The 27,508-nt window shown below is 47.1% G+C and overlaps 1 protein-coding gene across 3 annotated transcripts in view; it reads right to left on the bottom strand.

Moving 5' to 3' along the window:
• Positions 1–2,844: 2,844 nt before the first annotated feature.
• Positions 2,845–27,508, bottom strand: part of LOC119169118 (putative fatty acyl-CoA reductase CG5065) — a 143,197-nt gene continuing 118,533 nt past the window's right edge. For 2 of the 3 annotated variants that reach the window (XM_037420221.2, XM_037420222.2), the window contains exons 10-13: positions 14,250–14,379; positions 7,265–7,392; positions 3,410–3,487; positions 2,845–3,076 (exon numbers count right to left, since the gene is read on the bottom strand). In XM_037420221.2, coding sequence (XP_037276118.2) covers positions 2,905–3,076; positions 3,410–3,487; positions 7,265–7,392; positions 14,250–14,379 — 508 coding nt within the window. In that variant the 3' untranslated portion in view covers positions 2,845–2,904. The remainder of the gene's footprint in view (positions 3,077–3,409; positions 3,488–7,264; positions 7,393–14,249; positions 14,380–27,508) is intronic. The other variant, XM_037420223.2, reaches the window with a different exon arrangement.

The raw sequence follows: 27,508 nt of genomic DNA, 5'->3' as shown, positions 1-27,508 counted from the left end.
TACGCCATTGTCCACTACTCTGGAGGGACCTTGGCTGAGCAAACCGAGGAGTGGGCACGGCTGATGGTAGTGACCTAAAAGTCTGAAGAGGTGGCCTTGCGGTAACCTCAGCATAGCTTAGAGGTGCATTCACCTCGACACAAGCCACAGGGGTCGACAATGACGAGGTGTCGCGGGCAGGTGGCAGAGCTGCGCAAACTTGCTCCTGAATCACCTCACGAATGTTTGCTGGCAGATGTGATGGTGGTTGGCCGCGTGTTAATAGCAGGGACAGCTGACGAGCCACCTCAGCGCGGACAAACTCTTTGATGTCCGATAGCAGCGAGTGATGGGCAGAGATGGTTGTCAAGCTTGACAGGGTGTCATCCGGGACGTTAGCGCGTCGCGTGAGAAGACGTTGTCGTCGGAGCTCGTCAAAACTCTGACACAGCTCGATGAGTTCCGAGACAGTGGCAGGGTTTTTCGAGAGGAGCATTTGAAAGGCGTCGTCAGAAATGCCTTTCATAATGTGTCGTACCTTGTCAGTTTCCAGCATCGTCGGGTCAACACGCCGGCAGAGGTCGAAGATGTCCTCGATGTAGCTGGTGAATGTCTCACCAGTTTGTTGGGACCGGCTTCGTAGTCGTTGTTCTGCACTAAGTTTGCGCACCCCAGGGCGTCCAAAAACAGCTGTTATGCAGGTCTTGAAGGTCGTCCAAGTAGGAATGTCCGTCTCGTGGTTTCTCTACCACAGCTTGGCGACATCCGTCAAATAAAACATCACGGTACCTAGTTTCATGGCGTAATCTCATTTGTTAATAGCGCTGGCTCATTCGTAGGATTCCAGCCAATCCTCCACGTCTTTCTCGTCTGTGCCGCTGACTATGTCGGGTTCACGCAGGAGCTGGGCACCGGGACAGCCCCTGGGAGGCCAAGCCCGGAGGTGTGTGAAGACAGCGTCTTCAGGCATGACGGACGGCAGCTTTCGGCTACGCAATGCCAGGGTCGGGGAAAACCGCCCCACCTCCACCAAAATATATTGTAAATGCAAGGCGATAAGCGGTAGCAGCGCCAAGACAGATACAGCAAGAGCTGGCCGGATATACGGGCGTCGTCGCAGTAGCAACCAGGCAGTTCCAGCTCGCGCCTCACGCCAACGTGCCGATGTCGCTGCGGTAGTGGGCATTCCTCTTCACTACAGACAAAATTGTAAGGTAAATGTGAAGAAAGAAAAGTGGGTGGAAAGATGACTTGCCGTGAGCAGGAACAGAACTTTTCATCGCAGCACTCTTCGCGCCTTCTCTTCAACCATTTGGCGCGTCCGCACAAGTTTGGGCTACACAAAGAAGGTAGGGCAGTCCCCCCCTTCCTTGCACATTTCTCCCGCTCTCTTACCTTTTCAGTTTCTTTTCCGTGTGTGCTCTGGATGAGCTGTCCTCTTCAAAAGACAGTTATCGTCGGTGTCATGGTAAAGAGTGATCAATGAGTGGCTGTTAACTACACAAAAATTAATAAAAAGAAAAGGGCATTTCATTATGATGACCACTGTCTGGCTCAACATTATCACAACCGAAAGATGGCCATCATTGAACGAGGCAGAACTAAGCTACAGCGGGGAATGATTTACACATGTACACTGAAGGATGTCTGATGGTTCGATCGTGATGCGACTTCTACGAGAGAGTTTGTCAGCCAGCCGCGCATTCCGGCACTTTCTGTAGTGGAGGGCAGCTGGCCAGTGAGGCAGAACCAGTCGACAACCTGCAAACCAAAATTAAACTTGAGCGGTTTGCAGCGCCATTCTCCCGCGCGTGAGTAGCACCACGCCGCAGAGAGCGAGGACAAGTGAGCATAGCATTTAGGGGCAAAGGTAGAGGTGTTGAAAGTGAGACAAAAAAAACCCTGCTGAATGCTTCATTTCGGCCGCTTTCCATCTTTTTATCCAGTGTGACGGGCCAGCACAAGTTCGAGAGTTTGACCTCCGAATCATTGTCCTCTTATTCTTGACTTAGTGACGGCACCTGGTGTCATTTTCGCCGCTACTGGCAAGATGGCGACAGTGGAACTGCCACGATAAGGTGCAAGTTGCCCAGTTCACAACTGTACACACTTTTTTCACCACCCGGCACCATATTCAACTTTCTGCGCAGAATCATCAGGCAAACAAGTGCATTAAATTTATTTTTTCCTCTCTGTATTGATTACCGGAATTCTTTGGAGCTGTCATCTTGAACACTGTGCCTCTGGAATAAAAACTACGCCTAACTTTAACCTTGCTTGCGAATGTTTTTTTGCTTGTCTTGTGAAACATTTCTATTCGTGAATTTATACAGTACATCGCTGAAACTTGCATATGTGTAAAACTAAGCACTTCATGACCATTCTTGTGTGTTCCGAACCTTTATGTATTTATTTATATGACTAACTACTAGCCCCGTACGGTATTTTTTCTAATAGTGTGTTTGTGTCTTTTTTTTTAAATTACGTCTTAGAGACTCACTTCTAATGTGATTTGACTTGATTTCTCGAAGTGGTTATGCCAATCAATTCTGTTGGTTGCTGTCACAGAGTTTAAAAAAATGGTTCTGCACAATAAATTTTTGAGTGGTACGCGAGTGATCGTACTGCATGTTTCTTCCTTAGGTCTTGTTTTTGATGTAGCTTCTATATTTGCCTGCCTGGTTGCCACGTTTGAGATTAAACTTTCTTGAAATCGCTTTTATGATTTATTGTCCTTGATAAAAAGATTAGTGACAGCATAAAGCAAGGTAGTTACTGTAGAAACATTAGAAATAACTTATTTATATGTGTGAGTTAGCTGTTATATATACAGAAATTAACAATGGGAAAGATAGCGGTGGCATGAACATTTTTATACCTTTATTAGAAAATAAAAGCAGAAGGTGTGTAATCTTGACATATATTTCAGTGGCGGGATGCAACAGACTGCATGGCCAGGGAGATGCGTACTGAAAGTTGAAGAATGTGAGAGATGAGGCTCCACCAAAGGTCGTTGAATGTTCTCGTGTGCTTCACCAGAAGTCGGATAACGCCAGCCACGAAGAGCAGCTGGACCAACATTCCAATGTAGTAGATCCTGAAATAAAAAAAAGGCAATAAGGCACACAAAACATCCACAGGAACCACGACCAAAAACGACGTAACACTGCTAGGCGTAACGAAGTCCAGCTGGCAGTGTATCGCGGAGAGCTGGCGTAAGAGATGCGCAGAAAACATTGCCCATAGTTGCTAGGTTCCTTCCTGCGACTGCGTTGTCAAGGCACCCTCATGTTACGTCTTTTTTATGTCTGGTATGAGCATGCGTAGCCTAGGCGCTCCACTGTACATTCATGACAAGCTCGCGGCGTGATTTTTGGCAGGCGAAGCATGCAAATGACTGCTCGGGTCACCGGTATTCTGGCAAGCTCACCTTTGGGCCGGCTCTGAGGCGGTGCTACACAAGGCCGTCCAGGAGGTTGGTTTGTTCTGTGTGCCCTTTTCATTGTGGCTGTTAAGGAGAGGGGTCGACATGCTGTTTAGGCTTACGAGAAGGTATGCCTTACCCTGTTTACCAGTTTGTTTGGTAAGGACGCAGAGCGTGCAGTGCAGCATGCATCTGTCCTACGTAAGGTATCGGCTGTTAATTGCCGGTAAATCATATTTCTGAGTCTGTTATATTCACGGTAGATCAATAACGTATAGCTCTAAATGGCCACAAGAGTAACCAGATGTTACAAAGATCTAAGTATGTATAACGCGCTGGGAAGCTATAGAGTATAGTATTAGCCAATTTTCTACAGCCAGATTTGATTTTGCTTTGCATGGGTCCACGGTGTGCTCACATCATCCAAAATAAGACGATAAAGCAGGGACATGGCATTGCGGCATCACACTCGCCTCAGATCACCTGCTATTTTGATGCTTGTTGGCGGACACAGCACCGAAGCAGACGACCGACCACATGAGTGCACAAACATCTCACTGCTACGTGCTCGTGCGGCTCCCTTATGCGTAAACACAAACAGGAGAAAAAAGACCAGGACTTCCTCTACAAAGTCTACAACAGTTGACTATTTGTCTGAATCCTACGTGTGTTTCAAATGCAATGTTCTTCGGTTAGCAATACACCGGGCCGCTACGTAATGACTATCAAAAATTTTGTTGAGCATTCTCGAACCCACTAGTTGTTGAATGAAGAACGGGCATAATGCAAGAATAAGACAACCACCGACGAAACCTCTGAAGGAGCGGTTGGCAGAGGAGGAAGCATACAGCACCCACCATGTTGTAAGGTCAATCAAGAAGCGTTTTAGAAGACTGTATCGCAGAATGTAAAAGTGACTGAAGGACCCACCATGCTGACAAGTGCTCCACTCGCGCAACAGTGTGCAAGAATGAGAGAAGTAAGTCAGAATGACGGTTGACTCACAATAAATCATCCCCTCTCTTATCTGGGTATCTCGCTAGTCTGCAGCGTGCTCATATACATTCGATTAAGTCATCCACAACAACCAACCTTCTCGCCGATACGTGTGCTCGCCCTTTTTTCACGGCAAGGGGGAGCACTCGGCTTTTCATTAGTCTGCGGCGCTGGCATCAATATTGGGTAATGCCATTTACAAAAACCTTCTCGCAGATATACCGTATTTACTCGATTCTACCGCGCCCTCGATTGTAACGCGCACCCGATTTCCACCGCGAAAAAAAAAGTAAGACATCAATTGCAACGCGCACCCATTTCTCTCGCTGGCCCGCACGATCACACCACTCGAAAAAACGACTCCTTTCGGGAGCGTCTTCCATTTAAATATGAGGTACGGGCGAAGCTTGTGCCCATCTGACGTGTAACAGACCATTGCCGTCACTGTAGTTTTACCGTGGACCGATGTCAGCACGCGAACTTGCTTCGCCCCCTTCTTCTCGACGGTTGTGGTGCCAGGCATGTCGAAGTAAAGAGGCGTCTGATCGGCATTACCGATTTGCCCAAGCAGGTAGCCGTTGTTGCGCCGCAAGTTTAGGACGAACCTCTGAAAACTGTGAAGCTTTTCATCGTACTCTTCCGCAAAACTTTTCGCATATGCATGTTCCCCTTCGGAGGAAAAAGCCTTTCCTCTTCATAAAGTTACTTAGCCAACACCTGCTCGCTTTAAAACTGGCTCCGCATTAGACCTTTTTCTAAGACTAATTGCATAGCCCGCACTTGGAGCAGTTCTGTCGTCACGGGCCGCTATGCGACTCGCTGCTCAAGCACATACTCGCCGTGCAGCCCTTTAATTTGCGGAAACCGACCCTGGTGTGGTCCACAGAAGCCTTTGCGTGAAGTTTTGCTGTCGACAATCTTCTGCTTTTGTTTCCGCCGGTCCCGCACGCACGTTTCGGGAACTCCGAACGACCGCGATGCGGCCCAATTTCCGTCCGTTTCTGCACACGCGATGACTTTTCTTTTAAAAGCGGCATCGTGGTGCACTCGAGTTTTGGGAGTCGGCCCATCCACGCCGTCGATTCAAATGCACTACTAGATGACGAACTCCTCAGCACACGTACCAAGTGCCGCGCATGGGAAACACATAGGCAGAAATGGCCGACGCGCTATGCCGACGCACGTAGGGGGCGGCCATTTCGGGTTTGCCGATGGCAATAGATTGACCGTAATTTTTTTGTTCGTACTCGATTCTAACGCGCATGCGATTTATGAACTCGCTTAACCGGAAAAAAGGTGCACGTTAGATTCGAGTAATTACGGTACTTGCTCTTCCTCCTGTCACGGCGAGAAGGCGCACTCGGCCTTTCGCTGGCTTGTAGTGTTGGAATGAGATATTGGTAATGACATCCACAAAAACAAGTTTTTCGCAGATTTAAGTGCTCTCCCTTCTGCAATGGCGAGAACACTCGGTCTTTCACTAGTCCGCAACATTGGCGTTAACATTCGCTAATGTCATCCACAAGAATGAACCTTCTCGCAGATACACCTGCTCTCCTTCCTTTCATGGCGAGTGAGAGCACTCGCCCTTTCGCTCGTCTACAGTGATGGTATCAACGTTGCGTAGTGTCTTCCACAAAAATAACCTTGTCGCAGATACGCATCTTCAAAGAAAAGGAGCAGTGCTATCAACTTCACGCCTGCCACGTTTTTTTTTTGTCTGCTGTAGTTATTGATCACCTAGTAAGGATTCGGTTGTAATAATGTGACAGAGGGGCCAAATAATATGTGTAAAATTATTAGGTACAACCAGTATTGAACCCAATTCAAGACGAGTGCAAAGCCCGCGAAATTTCAGCGCGGCCAAGTGGTGCCCTACAGCGGTTCCGCCCCATCTGATCACGTGGTCACACGAAACTCTCAAGTTTTTTCATTAGATATGTCCTCTGCTCATCGTGCAGGTGTATAGCGCCCAGAACATACCATATTCTAGGCCCTATAGTATAGGCATGTCTTTGCCACCCCCATTAACGTCACCGTCGTACCCACGTCCACAAGCGACAATGAAAACACTGGGGAATATTGAATCGCTGAGATTCGCAACGTGGTGAATCATTTTTGGTTCGATCCTCTTGGGAGCAGCGATTCTGAAACCGACGCCCGATCGCGCAATGACGAGGCAGCTGGGAGACGCACGCTTGGGCCAGATTGGCCAGTTTTTATGAAAGGGAACACGGGAGCACGTTGCCTGCGCCCTCTGGCGGCTGCTAACAGCGCATTCAAGCAGAAGCGACAGCAACCAGATTCTTTTCTCGCGTCATCTCGCGGTGAGCAGAACAACCACTCACTGATGATATGGAACCAGCAAAAAAAATTCCGACCCCCTCCCCGTCTAATGCGATCCCCAGCTCTTGCGTAGTCGCCTTGAAGGAGGAGGGTGTAGCATTCTTGCCAGCTGTTCTACATAAGCAGTGACTGCTTGTTTTGCTCGCCGCGAGATGACGCAAGAATAAACTATGGTTGCTATCGATCGCATTTGAAGACGCTGTTAGCAGCCGACGGAGTGCTCAGGCCGCGCGCTCTCGTGTTCCCTTCTATAAAAATTGACACTGTACTTTACCCCTAAAATTCTTGAGAGGTTGCCCACTGAGCACACGCGCGACCTTCACAAAGTGAGAGTGCGTGCATTATAGCATAAAGTCCACCATTCAAACACCTAAGAAATGGGTTTCGAAACATTTTAAACAGTGACAAGAGTCAGATTAGCCACAGGAAAATTTAACACCATCTTACACTGCTTTAATCTCTAGTACGCTATTAAGACGAAGCCTACTTGTACATTAAAAGGCATGTGTTTACACTCACCTGTTAAGGTTTCTCCGGGCTGTTGGAATGGTCGAAGGGTCTTCTTTCAAAACGTACCTACGAACACCCAGTATGTACTGTTCCATATAAGCTACCCAGTCAATAGAGCGAATGTCAAAGTCGAAGGTCTGCAATTGAAAAAAAAGACTGAATAAGTGGAGGAATCAACAGTGCTTTTTCTAAATATTCATGAAATCATATTCACATTCCTATTCACAAAAAAAAAGAGACCGACGAAACTAATCAGTGCATTCACAAAATACCCTACTGTTCCTTGGTGTAACTCTTCCGAAGGCAGAAGCTTTTCTCCATGGTAATAACCACCATGATGCAGGGCTTCGAAGTTTGACGTTAGTGAAAAATCAGTGCAACAAATAACAAAAAAACAAGTAAAAAACAAAGCACACGTTTGTTGCTTGTGTTGGTAAGGTTTTCTTAGAAAACTACATGTACACGTGCTCATTCAACATAAGACTAATACAGATCCAAAACAAAACCTTTATCTAGTGCATAGTGCACTCTAAGTGATTCGCGACTAAGTTCCAAGTAGTTCAAAGTTCACTAAACATTTTTGGTTGCACTGTACGGAGATAAAAATAGCGTCTCGACAAAGACCGATTTTAGATAAACAAAATCTCTTAGGTGCCACTCCGACATTGTTCTTATCTGTTCAGGCTTCCATCGTTGGGGCCTAATGAAGCCATAACGAAAATTGCGACAATTCTGATTGGCGCTACTACAGGATAACGAGGTAACTGCTTGAACACATTAAGCATACCCTGAAGGATGTATTGCGAGAACGAGTTTTTCTTTGTTCAACCCATACGCGGGTTCGTATATCGGGGTGGTGGTGGTCAAAACACTTACTAACCATTCATTATTTATAGAGAGGTGATTGAGTTGGGGTCTAATTGGCTTCCTTTTCTTTCAGCCCTAGGTGGAACCACTATTCTAGAGCTCCAGTAGAAAGCAACGCCACCAGCGTCCGTTGAACCAGGGCCATTACGGCTTTCAGGTACTGACAGCCGAGCAGGGCCTCCTCTCTATCCTCTCTCGTGAGGTTGGGGGGGGGGGGGGAGGGGTAGGTGGATCTGACTACCACGCCCAGACTATTTGCAAAATGTCAGCCTCCTATTCTCAGAACTGGAACGTGCCATCAAATAATGGCTTTCAATGTTTTAGCACCGCCGGACAGAATACAGTATTAGTAAACAGTTTTAAAAGGAGGCGCTCGTCAGCGTGATGCCGTTCCTTAGAAGGGTCCGAATAGCGGTGATGCTCCTCCTTGTAGCGATTGATAATATCTTTGAATGAAAAGGCCGAATTGTATGATTGGGAGTAGGCTTCCAAAGACTGAGAGAAAGGCCGGGAAGAGAGTGCGCGGGCTGCCTGATCAGCCTCTGTTTCCCCTGAGTCCTTGGTGACGGGGTGCCCAAGAAATATTACACGGCGTTGAATCAACGTATTGGCAGCTAGGTTACAATATGCGCCGAGCAAGTGGGGGAGTCCTGCCTAGCTCACAGTTTCGACAGGCCTTTTGCGAATCGGTGGTGATATGTTTCGAAAATAGATAGGTGAGAGCGAGAGCGATAGCGATGTCCTCCGCGTGTATTGCACTGTGGGCTTTGAAAGTGAGCCCGTTTACTGTTTGTGTTGTGTATGACGGTGGCCGTATACCACCCCCAGCGTCACTCAAAACAGCGCCTCCTCTGTTTTCTCTGTGCCAGTTGCGTCGCGCCCGTTCCTATTGCTCTTCGATTGACACTATTTCTCCAAGTGACCGCGTGGTGGCGTCACGTTATTACCCTCTCGCGTGGCCTCACTTTGCTTGACTGCTGTGGGTGGATGCGGCGCAGTCACTGGCTTTTTCCAATTTTATGCATTTACTTTCCTTTGTGTTCGGTAATTTCGCAATCGTGCGTTTCTTTTGGTAACATACTACTAAAAAACGCCTCGTAAGGTGTCTTATTTTTTTGTTTGCAAGCGCTCGAAGGTGTGCTCTGCCGAATATCGATCCCGATCGAAATATAGGTGGAATTCACAGGTTGAAATAATGAAACAAGACATAGCAATTTTATATGCAAAAAAGACAAAAATAAAAATAAATGAGTCAGTACAAGTTCAGAAACAACGGGTTGAACTAAAACCTCTTGTCAGTTCAACGTTGAAGGCTTGCGTGTGTCGTGCAAGCTTTTTAAAGCTTCAAAAACTTCCATGATAATGGCTTCCTTTGATAAAGCCTGGTCACAGATTTTTTATTGGTGATATCGACAGCATAGTTTGTGAACAGCAGCTTCATGAAACTTCTGCGCACAAGTTCTATTAATTTACACCTTCGGATTTGGTCCCAACGGTCACACAGCACTACTGGTAGGCCAACAATTACATCCACACTCTTCACGACGCACGTCTGTAGAGGCTTAAGGAGAGCTGCGCGGTGCGGAAGCATCACGTCCCCAAATCTTTTCAGGGCATGCAGCACACGCACGAGCTACCGCAGTGGGGTAGCACAAGCCACCTCTGTCCTGGTGGGAAATTAAGCCATCCGTAGCACTGGTGCTGCTCCCTTTTGCCGTCAAGACTAACGACAAGGAGCGCTCGCAGTCAGTCTGTTCACTCACGACGCCAGATATGTATCTTGCGATGAAAGGAACTGCTGCTATAACTGGCGTGGGCATAAACGGCTTCGTCGAAGTGCAAAGTTCCTGTGTAGGTGCTGCACCTAGTTCACTGCTGCGACCGCGCTTGTTGTTGATGTGCTGCTTGACTCGCCGCTCTTAATAATACTCCCCGAGGAAGCGAACGAAGCCGAGCTCTGCACATAGCTTAGGTGGGAAGCCGAAACAAAACATGTCTTCAGCATCTTCTCAAGGCCCGAAAGAGCGCTCCTGGCATTAGGCATATCATTGCAGCCAGCGCTGCGTCGCAGCGTCCCAAACAGGGATTCGATGGGGTCGCTCGAAAACTTTCTACTCAACACAAATTTGAACCCTCTATCTAACATAAACCTGATAACTGGACGTTGGCGACTGTGGTGAATACCAGTGCTTGGTGAGCTTCTTTTGTTAGGAAGTTCATTGGTGCGCTTGCCATCTTGAGCTCTTCAATGTATTCTAAAAAAACAAGTTCCAGCCAATGAAGTCTACAGTCCTCAGGATCATCAAACTGCCTGGTGTCCGAACAGTTCTGGTAAATTATATGCTGCTGGCAGTTGCTCACGTCCATGAGAGTAAACCATCAGCTCACATTATTCATGAACTCAACCGTTGGGCTGATGCTGGCGAACTTTGCATCGCACGTGTGCTAGGCATGATGTTATGTGAAGAACAAAGCCGCTGTCACGGCTGGTGAAAACAACTGGACGGCAGGGTCGACAAGCATTTTTTTCCATATTTTACGGATAGACGTTTTTCCTCGTGAGAAAACAGACGGGCTTCATAATCGAGCCCCGCTGCATCTTGTATAGTCCTTTATGTAGGTTGAAGAAATTTTGCCATTTCTTCCCAATTCTCGTGCCAGAAATTGTTATCGGATGTTTTTGAGGATGTGACTCTGATCGAACGCCAGAAACAAACTGCGGCTTGGGTCGCCGGGATGAGGCTCTCGAGTTTTTGGTTGCCCACTTGATATTTTCGCTGCAGCGACGTTTACGCAAGTCTTTGATGTCACTTGGAGCAACACTTTCTGGCTGTTGCCGCCTACTGGGCTCAGTGGCTTGGTCAAGCGTGTTTGCGCGATTTTCCGGCGCCAGTGCTGGGCGCGAATCGATTTCCAGACTTGGCACACTTGCCAACGTGTTCGTTGAGGAATTGCGCTTTGTGCCGCTGCAGCTTTTTATCTTTGATGGCTCCTTCCTCATGAAGGATGGGTAATGCGGAAAGGCACTCGGCACCGCATCGGGCTTTAGCATGCGTCTTTTGGTATTTTCCCTAAAGTCAGTTTCCACAAAATTTAGACTGCACACGGCCGAGCGATTCGAAGTGGAAATAGGCACCCAGTACCTTTGCGCGATAACTCGTAGCCATCGCTTACGTAGCTCATTGTTCGCTGAAATTTTGTGAAAGGACACACCTGCTTCTTTCTTTCGCTGGCTGGAAGTGCAGAACGGAACGCAGCAGCAGCGCATGGCGATCGATGAAAAATCAGGATGCCATCACCGCTGAAGCAAACAGACAGACCTACAACTGCCACTGCGACCAAACAACGGCGTAAACTTGTCGTCTGCAAGGTGACTGGGACGCGAATTATCATTCTGGTGAGAGGCCTATTGACAGTTTATTTCACATTTATATTTATTACACGTGAATACTACTTTTCAACGTGATGGAAACAACTCCGAGCAAGTTTCGCGATTACTCTAAGCAGATGACAAAAAAATTGCCCGCAGCTTCCCTCGGGGGAACACTGAGGAGGATGCGGACCATATAATTGGTTAACGGGGTGTTAAAGTGCGACTTACTTGGGTCGATGGCTAAATTGGTTAACGTGGTTGTGAAATGGGGTGTTAAATTGCGACTTACTTGGGTCGATGGCTAAATTGGTTAACGTGGTTGTAGGAGGGGGTGTTAAATGAGTGAACACGTACACACGTATGCGAAAGGGCGGCGCTGGTCGAAGGGACGTCGATCATTGTGTATGTGGATTCGTTGGAATTCATTTCACCGCGATTTTGGACGTCGACGCGCCGTACAAACCAACCGACGAGCGGCAACTGAGCGAGCGAGCGCCGACCATGAGTATATATACAGCACGACGGCGCATGAACTGTCAGCTGTTGAATGTTCTCGAAGCGCGACGCCACATGCGCGTCCACTGGAGAATCAGGGGAATTGTAAATGTCGAACGCGGTGTGTAGAGGAGGAAGGGTGCACAGATGGTGGAGGAGTGAAGCGCGCGCGGTGTGTAGAGGAGGAAGGGATGCACAGATGGTGGAAGAGTGGGCGACGGCGCGACGGCGCATGCGCGCGCGTCAGCTGTCGAATGTTCGAGAAGCGGTGCGGACGGCGCACTACAAGGCGCGAGTATAAGATGCTCCGCATCTAAAAAGCGCAAGAAAACCCGCACGTGAGCGTCGGTGAGCGTCGCCTCCTAGAGGCTAATAGCGCAGAGCCGCGAAGCGGCGTTGAGGGGCAGAATCCTGAGAGTAAAGCGAGAGGGCACGGTGGGCGCGGCGGCGTTCATGCGGCAGGCACAAAACGACGGGGGATTAGTCGGCCACTCCTCCTTCCCCCTCTTTTCATAGGATCGGCTGAATAGAGTGGCATGTTTTGACGGTAAGCTGTCAGGCCACTACATTGTCCTACCCGCACGCAGTCAGGCAAGTTTGGCACGTGCACTGGGAGCCAGTCTTTCGAACCTCACCCTACTTGCGGGAAGGGTTCTTGGAAACCAAGGTCATCTAGGATCATCGGACGTGAGCAAAAATCTGGGTGACATGTGCAAAACGTTGTTGCAGTGCGCTCGTGACTATATTTGGGCCACTTGTAGACCCTGCCCTCTACACGTGCATTGTGTGGTGTCTTTCCCCGCCTCCGTTGGTGGAGCACCTAGACCGTCGAGCACTGTATTGGCTGAAGCTGCGACCAATGAGCCCAGGGTTGGCAACGCGGCGGTATATATATAAGCGGACGACCTTTTGCACATTTTCAGTTAGAGTTCTTGAGCTCTAGTTCTTGTTCAGTTCTGCCACGAGCTCATACTTACTTGATGACTTGATCACCTCCTTTCAAATTCTCAGTTACTTACGATGTAAATAAATTGCTGTTCTTACGAGCGCATCACCTGACTTGTTAGACGATGGGCCCTAGGATGGGGGCCCGCTACCAGAATGAGACCCACGGGACCCGGAGTCGCAACAGCAGCAAGTCAACTTCTTACGCTACCCAGTGCACCGTGGTCTCAGACTCTGTTGCCATAAAAACGTCTTTTGCATCTAAGACTGCCCTCGCACAGTGCGCTACGGAAAGCGACATATACAAATAGTTCCTTCAATGCGTAGCTTTTAGGCGTCCACCCTCTTCAGGGTGTTCGCACAGCATAAGTACAATTTTAACATCTTGAGACACCATCTGGTGGCGACTATACGCGAAGCGTCAGCGTGGCCCATAGTATCCATCGACACCAAGACATTATGCCATCTCCCATTAAAGAAAACAGTTAGGATAAGACACTCATTGAGGGCCTGTTGTGTGTGTTGGGCTATGATTGAATGATTGACTCTAGTAATCATCAATTCTTCCTCAATACTCATGGACTTTCTTCAATATTTCGTCGACAATAATTCTGTTGAGTGCTTTCAAATAAAAAAAACATTTCATCGGCTCGTTTTTATTGAAATACCATTGAGGAAGTATTCCACAAACAATATTTCTGTTGTTTCTTTATCGAGTTTATTGATGGTTTTTAAATTGAAAGCCGTGAGCCAATTTTATATCTTGATAAACAATTTTCTCAACAGTATTTTGATTGAACCATCATGTATTTACGATGCCATCTCTTGTCATTGCTGAATAACCTCTCTTTGTTTTTGAATAAGAATTTTGTAAGGGCCAGAACTCACGATGACCTTTTCCTTCGTTGTACCCCTGACTCAGACATTTACTAATATTAAGAATAGAAAATGAAAAGAAACGTTCTTGTTTTTGTGATCAAGAAATGCACTGAACAGTATATTTTGCCACAGATTCCTCTCCGTGCATTTATGAAATGCGTTCAAGTGCAGGACGCCTGCGAGAAAGGCTCCTTGTAAGAGAAAACATTGATTTTTCAACAGTTTCTTGATTCCAACTTATGCCTAGACTTAAAAAAAAGCTTTTTTCTCAACTCCACGAAGTTGAGGTGGAAGTCATGTCGAGGAGCGTTTGTGAATACGGCGCCACAAGAAATTTGCGACTCAGTGATCACTATAAGTCATACAATGCCATCAGCATTAGGCAGGCGTCCCGAATAAGAATGCCACCCAGAGCATTGTAAAGGTGTTACTCACCTCGCGATCAGGCCCTTCGAGGCTCGCCATGAGGAGTCTGAGGTTGTCAACACTGAAGGTCCACTCGTGTGTGACGAAGAATTCAAGGATGCCCATGGCGCGATGGATCCTTTTGTAGATATCACGCAAACTGGAAAGAGGGAAGTGATAAGGCCTTTATTGACTACCACGTTTTGTCGAGTTTCCTTTGACCAAAATTCATTTCTCTCTCCGCAGAATGCCATATGTCCCTTGAACATCATGCCAACTAATACGATCTGCGCACTGCTATACTTAAAAAATGTTACACCATCTCCCACAAGAGGTTACCATGTGGTGATGCGAAGCAGCATTGGTGTTCACTTGTGCTAAAATTTATTGTTTCAATTTCTTTGCTTTCGTGTATGTTCCATTTGTGGGTAGAGTTGTGTATATGTTGCGTACAAGCTAAGGTTATACCCAACCCTTTGTCCGTGTGTGTGTGCCACAAAGTGAACGCCCCGCGCCGTTCGGATTGTGCATTGAAGTGAGCGCGCGCAGTATCATATACGAGCGCACAGCTAGGGTGGAGAGAAACGCTGGAGGAGAAATGACGAGAAGGCAGGGCTCTGCCACGTCCTTGAACCCACCTCCTCCCGGCTTTCCTGCTTATGCGAGGAGATGGTTCTCATTGACCGTTTGCTCACCCAATGCGCATGTTCTGTCTCTCCCCCCTCTCGCCCTTTGAGGATGAGGAGAGGGTCTCTTATCTTCTCGCCTTCAAGCAAGAAGTTGGCGCCCGCGTTGTGAAGGTGGTCACGCCGCACAGCGGACTAAACTCCGCCATAAGCTGCCGCGCATTTAAAACATTCCTCGCCGACTGTTCCGCATTAAAGAAATTTCCTCAAGGCGTGGGATCTGCCGAATTTTTTAACGCGAAAGTGTTTATTGCAGGCCTCCATCACAGCTTCCCTGTCGTTTTTTCATCATAGATATGATGTTTTAATATATTTAATAAAACATTGCAACTGAATAATTACACCATCTTTCTGTAAAAGGAACTATGTGTAGATGTGAAGCACTGGAGAAACATCCTACCGGCACTACCTTGGACGTAATGATCTAAGGTCTACATATTCATCTAAGGACAGCTAACGGTTCTGCAGTGCGAGCAGTCAGTTTTCTCAATCAAGAATCCTGCTAGCAGCCGATGCCTACGTTAGCGTTTTCAGGTGAAAGGGGAAGCGTAGGAGAGGAGAGAATGGGCAAAAGAACGCGCATGCGCAGTGCGGTGTAAAGGCTGCAGGAAGTGATGCCGAGAGAGAAAGGAGAAAGCGTAGGGTTCCTGTGCCAGCGTAGCAAGGTGCAGAGCATAGGAGAGGACAGAGGGGGCGGGGGCACGCATGCATAGTAATGGTGGTCATGCCACACACCGAAATGAGCTCAAGCACAAGATAGTTCGCATCTAAAAATGAGATGTACTATTGCTGTGGGGCGTGGAGCCAGTGGCTTCTCACTCTGTAGCGCCAGCTGAAAATCACTAGACCACAAAGGCCAAGTTTTTCAGCTGGTTAACGGCAACCCATTTATGTAAATTATGTACCACTAGTTGTCCTCAGAGCTCAGCAACTTCAGCGCCTTCTCATGATCATTAGCGAGGTGGCACCAGGGGCGCGCGCACGCTCTAAAGTCGTTGCCTTGCACCATCCTGCGCATTGCTAATGGCAAATTTTATTGATAGATTCGGAGCAGCCGCCAAAATCCTGGAGCGAGCACTCGGATCGCGCCCATCCAGATCTGCGAGTGAAACACTTGGATGCCCCGCCTGAGGTCGCGCCGGAAGTTGTTTACACATACGTCACTGAACCAGTCCTGAAAACTTCCTCAGCATAGTCGATTATCTTCGGTCGAGACTTCAGCCATACACATAGCGGGAAAGCATATGCAACTCGACCTCGCTGCTGCTACTAGTGTTTCCGCTGTCACTCAAAACGAGAAGGAAACCAGCAGCAGCACGTCTAACAGAATCAAACAATGCCATTTTAGAAATTTAAACCCGTGAAGAGGGCACTGCACCGAAAAAGAAAAAAAAATGCTCAAGGCAGCTGCAGGCAACAGCACTGCCCGACTGTGCCGGAAATGACGGCAACGTAATCTCGGAATTCCGGCAAAATCCGTCTTTGCAAGACGGAGCACGCGAAACGCTCCATCACGGAAGGAATTGCTCCTAATCTGTCAGTGGAACACGCGAACTTGCTTCAAATCTACCAGTGGAATACAGGTTCTCGGCCGCGGAGCAAAAAAACTTGCACCCACTCGACGAGTTGAATTCGCCATATGAGCGCGCGCCATAACATGGTGTGGTGAAAGTACGTATAGATGTTCTCTGGCGTGGTATCACAGACGAAGGAAAGATAGGAGAGGGCATGCCGTGCCGGCGCGCTACGTGAAAAGTGTGGAGCATATGTCACCATGGCGGCCATTATCACTGGACACAATGGCGGTGTTGCTATGTTTACGTGTTGCACGGTGTAGCTGGTCTAGTAGTGAGCGGCAGCTGCTGACGATGGCATGTGTACCTTTGTAAATCTTATGCTGAGCTGTGGCAGAATATATCCGTGCTCTGCGCCACGTCATTGGTTACGCAGTGTTCTCCTGGCAGTTACTGTACTCCTAGCAATGTTTACAAAACCTTTTGTTCACCACAGGGCCTCGATAGTGCAAGCGCATATCCACGTGTCGTGTGGCGGAAGACGGGGATGAAGCATTTGAAGTGTTCAGCGAAATTGCGTTAGGCACCATGACGAAGCGGAACGACGACGAGTGCCTTGCAGGTCAGTGACGGTTGGACAGTGCTAATACTTGCGACAACGGATGAAACTCTTGTGCCCAGCAAGACGTAATGAGAACCATGCACATATACGTAGTTTCGTGTTCGGTATGTGTACAGTAACAACAAGCATCTGCGTATTAAACCACATTTTCTTTTCCGCTTGTTATTCTCGCCCCCAGCATTGTGTTCTCAACGTTAGATCAACCATGTTCAAGTGCCACTTGCACCGTAGTCAAAGTGACCTCGGTCGCCGAATGCTGACACCGGCAAGTTTCATGCGGAACACGTGCTTAGTGGCCGGGTGCCGCGTCACCCACGTGGCACAATTCAACCGTAGAAGGCGCACGACCGATTGTGTTGCCTGTACAGTTGCTGAATTCATGACGTGAAAGCACTCGCCGTTGTCAGTAAGTCTAGCACACATTCTCTTCTACTTGCTTTGTTGTCGGCGAGCTGTTACTGGCTGTTACTGCGGCGAGCTGTTACTGGACGAAATGGTTTCCCCAAAGGTGTCGCGCTGGCCCAGAGTGTTGAGCCCCGTTCTATTGGTTACGGATATTCACAATACGTGCCCTGCGCAGCCCACGGGCTTTTCGAGCCAGAGAGAGAGTTGCGTCTTCTGCTTTACATTCGTATGTAAACAAGATAGGAGAATTCGCCCAGTCAATATCGCCGACTTCCAGCTTCAACACGGCTTCATAATGAGTGGCGTCAGGGCCCCTCCTAAGTTGTTGCCTTCCTCCATGCGTGGTATGGATGTTCACTTGTGCGAGCGCTTATCTCAGGATTTGGGCGCTTGTAGATTCTGCGCTTCCACCGCAACATTGCTTGGAAGTTACAGCGGTTTAATATCGCTGAGATCACTTGCTGCGTGGCCGTGTTGACAAAACAAGTGCGCTGCTCACACACGTGGGCCTAGGAATTGTGATGATCGCTCGCGCTCGTCCTGTGTATACTTGTGCGTTCGTTTTGCCCATTTTCCTGTTTGAGCAGCATGGTTGAACGATCAAGCGGTGACAGTTGTCCACGCTCGTCCTCTGTATACTTAGTTCATGTGTGATTTTGTGCTTGAGATACGCGCTGCCTGCCTTTGTTGGCGTGACATTGCAATTTCTTGCTAAAGCATTCATTCTTTCGCCTTTGTAATGAAACTATGCACAAGAAATGGTTCACTACCTCTGTGAACAAACTTTTCACTTTCGGGTTATGCCGATTCCTAAAATGAGGGATGAGCCAATTTTAGATGCGAAGCAGCTTTTGTTCGAAGCGGTGTTCGTCCCTCAGCGATCGTCCGCTTGCCCTTTCCGCATGCGCCAACTCTCGCCGATCTCCTAGCGCGAGCGCGAGGTGTTGGCACAGCACTGCCTCCACTTCGTTTCTCGTCTTCCGTTTAGCTGTCCGCCACAACTGTGGCTTATTTTTAATGCTGCAAGCGGTCTCTCCGTTAACTCTTCTAGCAGTGCTTGGTGTTCACTTTGCGGTGCACACATGATAATACACAGAAATTGGAGGGGGTAGCATGAGTGGCACACACCATATACACAGCTCCACACGGAAGCATGAACGGAAACATACAAATGAAAGCAACAAACGAAAGCACAAATGAACACTAGCGCTGCTTCACATAGCCACATGGTTCCTTTAGAGTGATGTGGTGTTTTTCTCAGCAGCCCTTTGTGGAATTTTAGGGGATGCAGTGAAATATCTACATTTATGAGGATCTCCCTTCCCGACATGAATTGAGATGTAGTTTTAAACGTCTGAAACCACAATATGATTATGAGAGATGCCGTAGTAGAAGGTGCCGGAAATTTCCACCATCTGAGGTTCTTTAACATGCACCCGAAGCTGAGCACACAGGCCTACATCATTTTCGCCTCCATTGAAAATGCAGCTACTGCTGCCGAGATTCGATTCGGTGATCTGCGGGTCATCCCTTCCCGACTTTCTTTATGGTGCTTATTATTCAAGCTGCCTTTTGCTCGGCAAACGTGATATGCACGCTGATCTTTAGAAGTTGTCATTAGGAGTGGCTTTTTACAAGCTAGTGCCGTCTCATAGGTGCCTCTCCTAATAGAGTGGAATGACAAGCCGTTCGTCAACATACTGCTTGCGACCTTTGGCAATCATCGAATAGTGCCAATTTTATTTGAGACAGCGACACCGTTTCGTTCACTCCTTTGGAGAGAACTGTAGTATTACTTTTCCTACCACCCTAATCAAGACCCATCTGGTCGGAATGAAGCATGATGAAGATAACAAAGTCTGAACGTCGTTTCCTTTTAAGCCTTTATTTGGTCATGTTCCTTCATCCCTATCCTCGTTCTGAACCCACAGACCAAAGATGTCAGCAAGGGTGACCATTTCAATTTTGCTATTTCCATTCCAACCTTATTTTTTGTTGCCTTTGTAACGTTGGTTATTCATTCCAATCACCAAATTAATGACCGTTACAAATGGTCTGTTCAAGATTCGAAACTAAAGACTCTTTGAAATTTCAAAAGGTGGTATGTTCAAATGTGGCTCGCGATGGCATGTTGGTTGGAGTATCCGCCTCACATGCAAAAAGTCCATGACTCGAATCCCGCTGCTGCGCGATTCTCCAATTCCCCACAGAATTATTTAAAAAGTTATACGTGTTATTTGAAAGCACTAATGAAAAGGTGGAAGATTTCTTGATTAAACTTAAGCGGTACAATGTGAAGATACGAGCCTACACACCTACATCCTACCGGGATGACGTATTAGTTGAAATATTTTATGAGGGTGTGGAATTGGCGAAGACTAAGGTAAAAACACAGTTTACTATACTGGTAGGCGACTTCAATGCTAGATAGAGAAGAAGCAGGCTGGAGACCAGGAAGTAGAAGATTACGTCATCTGTACTAGAAATGCCAGAGGGGAGTTAATAGTAGAATTCGCCATATGCAATAATTTACGGATCTTGAATACATTCTACTGAAAGCAAGTGAAACGTAAGTGGACATGGAGGAGGACCAATGGCGACAGTAAGAACGAAATAGACTTCATACTGAGTGCATAACTAAGCATCGTGCAGGATGTGGAAGTATTTGGCAAGGGATGATGCAGTCACCATAAATTAGTTGGCTCTCGAATTCACCCACACATGAAGAAGGAGGAACGACAGGAACCGACACGCAATGAGGCAATCAATGAGCTGGCACTGAGAGCGAATGTAGAGGAATTCAGATCCCCACTTCAGAGCAGATACTCGACTCTTATCGAGAAAACAGAACTTAGCATTGGCGCAATGAATGATAATGCGAGGATTATCATTATGGCGTGTCCAGTGGGTATTGGAGGTGCGTTAGTTTGACAGGACACGAGCTAGCTGTCCCAGGACGCGGGAAACCTCATCAGAAAACATGAAATTTGAAAGCCTTAAACACAACAGACAAAATAAAAGAAGCTGAGCTGCGAAGTTGATTATTGAATGTAACCTACCCGCTGTAGGAAGGTATAATATGGAGACTATTTAACGTACTCTAAAGAATAAAGGAACCGTCAAAATGGTCAAGAAGAAACTGGAATTTACAAAAACCAGATGCATGCATTAAGGGACAAAAAGGTGAAGTAACTACGAATACAAATAAGATATTTAAAGTAGTAGAGGAGTTTTACAGGGATATAAACAGTAGCCACCACCATACTGTAAGAACTAGCAATACCCTAGAGGACATCCCACCGGTAATGACAGAAGTCAGGAACGTCTTCGAGGGAATGCAGAGAGGGAAAGCTATGAGTGAGAAACATGTAACAACAGATCTGCTGACAGACGGAAGACAGATTGTATCACAAAAACCGGCCACCCTGTTTATGAAGTGTCTCATGACAGGGAGGGTACCAGAATCTTGGAGAAATGCTAACATTATTTTAATTCATAGGGAAGGGGACAGTGTCCTGAAAAATACATGTCGATCTGCTTGCTCTCCATCATATACAAGCTATATACAAAGGGGATTGCAAACAGAATTGAAACGCTAGAATCCAATCAACCAAACAATCAAATAAAATTTTGTACGGGCTATTCAGCAGTTGACTACACTCATACATATGTTATGATGTCCCTTTATTGCAATTCCAGAACACAGCAATCTAGTAGCCTGGCCGCGACCTCAATGTCCTCAGTGGCGCCACTTCGTTCTCTTCGTCTTTGCTCTGTTGCCATAAAGCTTATATATAATACTCTCCCCTTCTAATTACACTACACTTCCTGTCAATTATATGTCAGTATCGTCACATGTCCAGTCACTCTCGTGCCTTCAGATTACGACAAACGCGACTGCATGGCATACAGCCTGGAATGGCTTGCGAGTGTTGGGTGGCCTGCGTTTCTCCCGGCGTTCCTGCTTCAAAGAACTGATCCGTTTGCGCGCTAGCCAGTGAACCAAACAGAGCGGTGCATCTTCTGTCACGCTGCACACCTGCATTTAGTTTTCTAGAAAAATGGGTGTCATCGCATGAATCGCCTCCTGGCCATGAACAATAGGGTACTTCTTTAACGGCGTTCCTATTTCCGTATATGTTCTCTTCATATATTCTTCATGACGCCTGTGACTCCTGCAATCTTGGGTAATGGTTACAAATGACTGTTTGCCGCATTATTCAAATACTACAGCGGGTAGCCATGTGGCGTTCTTGCGAAAATTCTCAACGCACACCTTTGTTAAAAATCAAAGAAGATAGTCTGCACCACGCATTTACTATAATGATTAGTATTCGGTGTGAGAGAAACCGGCCACCCTATTTATGAAGTGCTTCATGATGGGGAGGGTACCATAATTTTCGAAAAATACTAACATTATCTTAATCCATAAGGAAGGGGACAATGACCTGAAAAATACATGCCAATATACTTGCTTTCCGTCATATAAAAGCTATTTACAAAGGTAATTGCAAACAGAATTAAAACGTTAGAATCCAATCAACCAAACAAGCAAGCAAGATCTATGATTCGTCGTATTGGTCTCAGTTCCGGCTGGAACTGAGACCAAGACGACGGACGAGTCGTAGATTGATGGGACAACGTTCGTCACCTGGAGGTTCGCGAGGCGAGACCATCGCGATTGCTTTGGCTCTGGTCTGCCCTTGTCCTTGAATACGACGGCCCGAGGTTTGCAAGGCTAGGATGCCCATGGAGAGATGACAGCCACCTCATGTCAGGCCAGCCCGCGGTGCAGCTAATGGTATGTCTGCCCGTCCACTTCATTTTCATTTCGGCGACAGCTACGAGGCTCGCGAGTTCAGGACGATAGAAATTTACTACGATGACGCCCGTTCTGCAGCCTTAGCCCTCGAAGCCGACAGTTCGCTACTAAGTCCGCTGTGTTTGTGTGACGATAGTCAATTAAAGGGTCCTGAAGTCAACTAAAGGGTCCTGAAAGGGTCCTGAAAACATCGTATAGGAGACGTGAATGTGAACCCAGCCAGTGCAGTGTCTCTGCAGTGTTGTGTTGTATTGTGCCATCCCATTTTTTACGCTTGAGTCATACTATTCTTTTGTATTGTTGTCGCTGGAGAGAAGATGTTAAATATGGAAGAAAAAAATGGTCTGACACCACGCGCACCTGCAATCATCTTTACGATTAAGTGTGGGATTAAACGTAGAGGGAGAAGGCAGGCATGCTGTCAATCTTTTACAACCCTGTGACCCGGTGCATAAAGTGCTGCCACGTCATCCACCTTCCCCTTTTGGGTACGTTTTCGTTGGTAGAGCACATCCAGGTGGGATGACTGCTGTCTTCCAAACATTACCACTGCAGGATTTTTCTGCATTGTGGTGTGTAGTGTACAAGCTGCCTGAACAGAAACCTCGATAGCCGACAGGAAATGCTTCCATCAGTCAATTTTTTTAGATCCATTTTCACTTCTGCCATCATACGTTCTGCTGGCCCATTTGTAGCTGGGTGATATGCAACTGATGTTGTGCACTTGATCATGGTGAGCTTGAAAAAAGTGCTGCATTGCAGATGAAACGAATGCGATTTTGTTACCGGAAACTATGGCATGCGTTATTCCAGAAGTGGCGAGCAATAATCCAAGCACAATGGTTGCAGCGGAAGTAGATGTGACGGAACTTATGTTACTTTTAACCACTTGGAGAATGCTTCCACTACGATTAAAAACTTTTCTTGTTCACCGGCACCGCGAAGTCAACGTGGGCAACCTTTCATGGACCATTAGGGCGGGTCCATTCCGGAATGGTGGCCGAGGAAGGACAGCGACTGTGCACTTGACTTGTCCCGGCTGATCGCATGTTCAACTGTACGGTAGCGTCGAAGCCAGGCCACCACAAGTGACTGTGAGCGAAAGGTTTCATCGTAATCATTCCCGGGTGATTAACATGAAGGATAGTCAAAGCTTCCTCTTTTGTTACATGGGAATCACGACTCATGTGACCCATAATACACAACGACGATGCGTGGAGAGTTTTCGTACAACTTGCACCCTGCCAAGACGCCGTTGCCCATGATGAACTTGGGAAAGCGCAAGGTCTTTTATTGTAATTTGGCTATCTTCTCAGCAGTTCAAGGAGGTTTCTGCCATCCTTCCATCATCAGCTCGTCGCCGGGTGCTCCCAGATCATCGACATTGAAAGCCAGAGGAAGTCTAGTTAGCGCATCTTCATTCTGGCGTGTTTTCTTTGTCGGCACATCAAGTCGTTGTCATAGGCATTAAATATCTCGCACCAGCAAAGCATTCTCCGCGATAAAACTTGTTGAACGTGTTTCTTAGGGCACACAATTACAAGAAGCGGCTGATAGTCAGTGACGATGAGTACTTACTGACGGGCAATATACTGGTTAATATGTGACTGCAAACGAAATTGCAAGTCGTTCCCTGTCAAGCCGAGAATAATTTCTTTAGCGTTTTTTTTGAGGGTTCTTGATGCAATGACAACTGCTAGTAAGTCTCCGTTCAGCTGCGCAAGTACCGCTCCTAAACCATGAGGCGAGACATTGCGGAATCAGGGAGTTGATGAAGTATATGTAAACAACCGGAAAGAAATGCGTAGCGGATCAACTGAACATCATCATCATCAGCCTGACTACGTCCACTGCAGGACTAAGGCCTCTCCCATGTTCCGCCAGTTAACCCGGTCCTGTGCTTGCTGCTGCCAATTTATACCCACAAACTTCTTAATCTCATCTGCCCACCTAATCTTCTGTCTCCCCCTAACCCGCTTCCCTTCTCTGGGAATCCAGTCAGTTACCCTTAATGACCAGCGGTTATCCTGTCTACGCGCTACATGCCCTGCCCATGTCCATTTCTTCTTCTTGATTTCAGCTATGATATCCTTAACCCCCGTTTGTTCCCTAATCCATTCTGCTCTCTTCTTGTCTCTTAAGGTTACACCTACCATTTTTCTTTCCATTGCTCGCTGCGTCGTCCTCAATTTAAGCTGAACCCTCTTTGTAAGTCTCCAGGTTTCTGCTCCGTAGCTAAGTACCGGCAAGATACAGCTGTTATATACCTTCCTCTTGAGGGAACATACCTCCAACTGAACATAGTTCTCCATTAAGATCGCAACATAATACCCATGAGGAGTAGTGTAAGACAAAGGGATGTGACATATCGTTCCATAAAAAATGACAGAATACCAATAATGAAGGGTGCAAGACAAAGAAATATTATATACCCAACGCTATTTACCGCGTGCTTACAGGACGTTGTCAGAGGCCTAGAACGGGAAGAGTTTGGAATACGAGTTAATGAAGAGTACCTTAGTATCCTGCAGTCCATGATTGACACTGAGTTGCTGAGTAACTTAAGGGACCTATTACTATTTATGATCACTTTATTGGACAAAGTGAGCGGAAAGGGAGGTCTTAAAACTAATCTGCAGAAAACAAAAGTAATGTACAATAACCGCGAAAGAGAACAGTGCTTGGAGATAGGTAGCAGTGCACTGTAAGAGAGTACAAGTTGTAAAAGCAGTGCAAGTTGTAAAAGAGTGCGTCTACTACGCAGTAAAGAATGTTCCACGATCTCTAATAAGAACAATGGGCCACCATGCCTGAAAGTTATGCTGTTGACAAAAAACTTGGCAACTTCGAGAGATGTTGCACTGTACAGAAAGTCAGTCTCAGCATAACGGTTCAGATAGCTGTGGCGACAACTATTCGTTTCTTTCCAGTAGACGAGGACGAGAATGAATCCCGATTTACTGGAATGGGGCATCCGGGGGATCTCTTGGCTAAAGTAGGCCTACTGGTTTTACAGATGGAGTTTTTCGCCTTTCAAACTCCCAGCAAGCTTTTGCTTTCTGCTGCACTGATGCTAGCAATTTAGGCCAGTAGTATCTCACCCTAATTCTAGCAAACGTACAGCTTATCGCCATTTGCCCAGAGGGCAGTTCATTGTGACATGCGCAAAAATATCTTCTCGCATACCTGTGGGTACAACTAGTAGGAACTTTTTGCATTTGGATTGAAGTTCTTCTTGTAAAGAACACATTCTCAAAAGCAGAACGAAGGGAGCCCTCAGAAAATTCGCGTGACTTGAACCCCAAGTCTTTGCAGTTGTCATATATGCTGTAGCAAAGCCGGGTCATCTCACTGTTGCTGAGCGATTTCCGATGCGTTGACAATGCCGAAGAACGGGAAGTTTTGTTCTTCTGGCACACTCTCGTCGACTGTTTCGTGCGACAGGCGGTAGGCATCGCTGTGTCTCATTCGCAACTTTCACAAGTCCAACATGGCTGCTGTTTGGTGGATCATGCAGTGGCCGCCGACGGGGTGCCCGCCACTTCGAACTGCTTAGTATTTTCGGTTGCAGCCACCGTGTTGCAAGGCTGTGCTTTAGAAGGTCATTGACTCTGGCATGTATAACACTGGGTGCTGAGAAACACGTGTGCGGTGTATTACTGAAGGAAAAGAAGTTTTGAACGTCGGTCACATTGTTAGCTGAGGTGCGAAGGAATGAACGTACAGATTTGTCAACATTATCCAAGTATTGTGCCTGCTGACTTGCCGACCATGGAAATACCGTATTTACTCGCATAATCGGCGCACTCGCATAATAGGCGCACCCCTAGTTTAATCGCGGAAAATTCGATTTTTCTTAATTCCGCGCATAATAGGGGCACCCCGAACTTGGCCGTGATCAGAAACGATTCTACCCCCCAGCGGTACAGTTGGAACGCGGTCCCCGTACCTTGAAGAAAAAAAGAAGGCAACTCGACGAGCAAATAAAAAAATTCGAAGTGCAACAACCTAACCAACGTGTTTGTCGAAATAAAACTTGAAAAAAAAGCGTCTATGAGCAAAAAAAAACGGCTGTTCCATCAATTACTCATACCCCCCCCCCCCCAAAAAAATGGTGGATTGGGTGAAAACAGTCTGGGGTCGGCGGCCGGGTGGTCTGGTGTTGCCGTCCATGCTTGTCCTGGACAGTTTTCGTGGGCACCTAGTAGACCGTGTACGAGATGAGCTAAAGGAGCTGCGCACAGATGTGGCAGTGATTCCGGGCGGCCTCACATCAATACTGCAGCCTTTGGACGTGTCCTTGAATAAACCTTTCAAGGACAATGTTCGAAGTCTGTACACCACCTGGATGGCTGGAGGACATCAGCTGACTACAGGTGGTAAGATTAAGGAAATGCTGTGGAAATGCTGTGCGCTTGGATCGTGGAAGCGTGGCAGGCGATCTTCGATGAAGTCGTCAGGAAAAGCTTCAAGAAGACGGGTATCTCGAACGCACTGGATGCGAGTGAGGATGACATGTTGTGGGGTGCGGATGATTCGGACACCGAAAACGAATCCCCGCTCGGCGAGGATGAATGTGTGATCTCCGACTCGGACTCCGAATAGAGAAAAGGAGGAACAGCTACGACTTTTGTGTAAATAAATTTTACGTGTGTGTGTGCAGTTGACGGCTCTTGCTTGTTCATTAAAAGGTCCGTAGGTATGTTTGTTTTATGCTGAATTAATTGGTAAACAATAAAGTCGCCTTTTACTTGACAAGTGTGCAGATTTAAAGCGCGAGAACCAAGTTGAAAAAATTTTCGAAAATTTTACCCTGCGTAATTGGCGCACCCCTAACTTCGAGCCGGATTTTCTGAAAAAAAAAGTGCGCCTATTATGCGAGTAAATACGGTACATGCACGAGCCATGGTTCGAATTGAGAATCAACGAAACGATGAAGGTGAATTCAAGCACTGCACTAACTTATTTACTTTAGTAAGGGAGGAGGGGTGTATCTTTCTTCGACGAGTTATTCTCGGTGGCTTTGCGTCTGTGACCGGCACCTATAGAATCGTGGTTATTTTTTTCTACCCCCAGGTAGTAGAGAAACACCTGTTGCTTGCTAGTACAGTCGTTCACTCTTAGCTTATAGGTCAATCGAGTGGACGGCTGTGCTTTTCCGAGGCTTAGTGTGTCCGAGGCATCTCGCAGGGAAGCAAAAGTGGCAGCCTTCATTTTTGTCTTATGTATTTTAGCTTTGA

Source organism: Rhipicephalus microplus, chromosome 2 (genome assembly GCF_043290135.1).
Source record: "Rhipicephalus microplus isolate Deutch F79 chromosome 2, USDA_Rmic, whole genome shotgun sequence".
Taxonomy (NCBI): domain Eukaryota; kingdom Metazoa; phylum Arthropoda; class Arachnida; order Ixodida; family Ixodidae; genus Rhipicephalus; species Rhipicephalus microplus.
The sequence above is the reverse complement of the archived record's forward strand: the minus strand, read 5'-3'. Positions and strand labels throughout refer to the sequence as shown.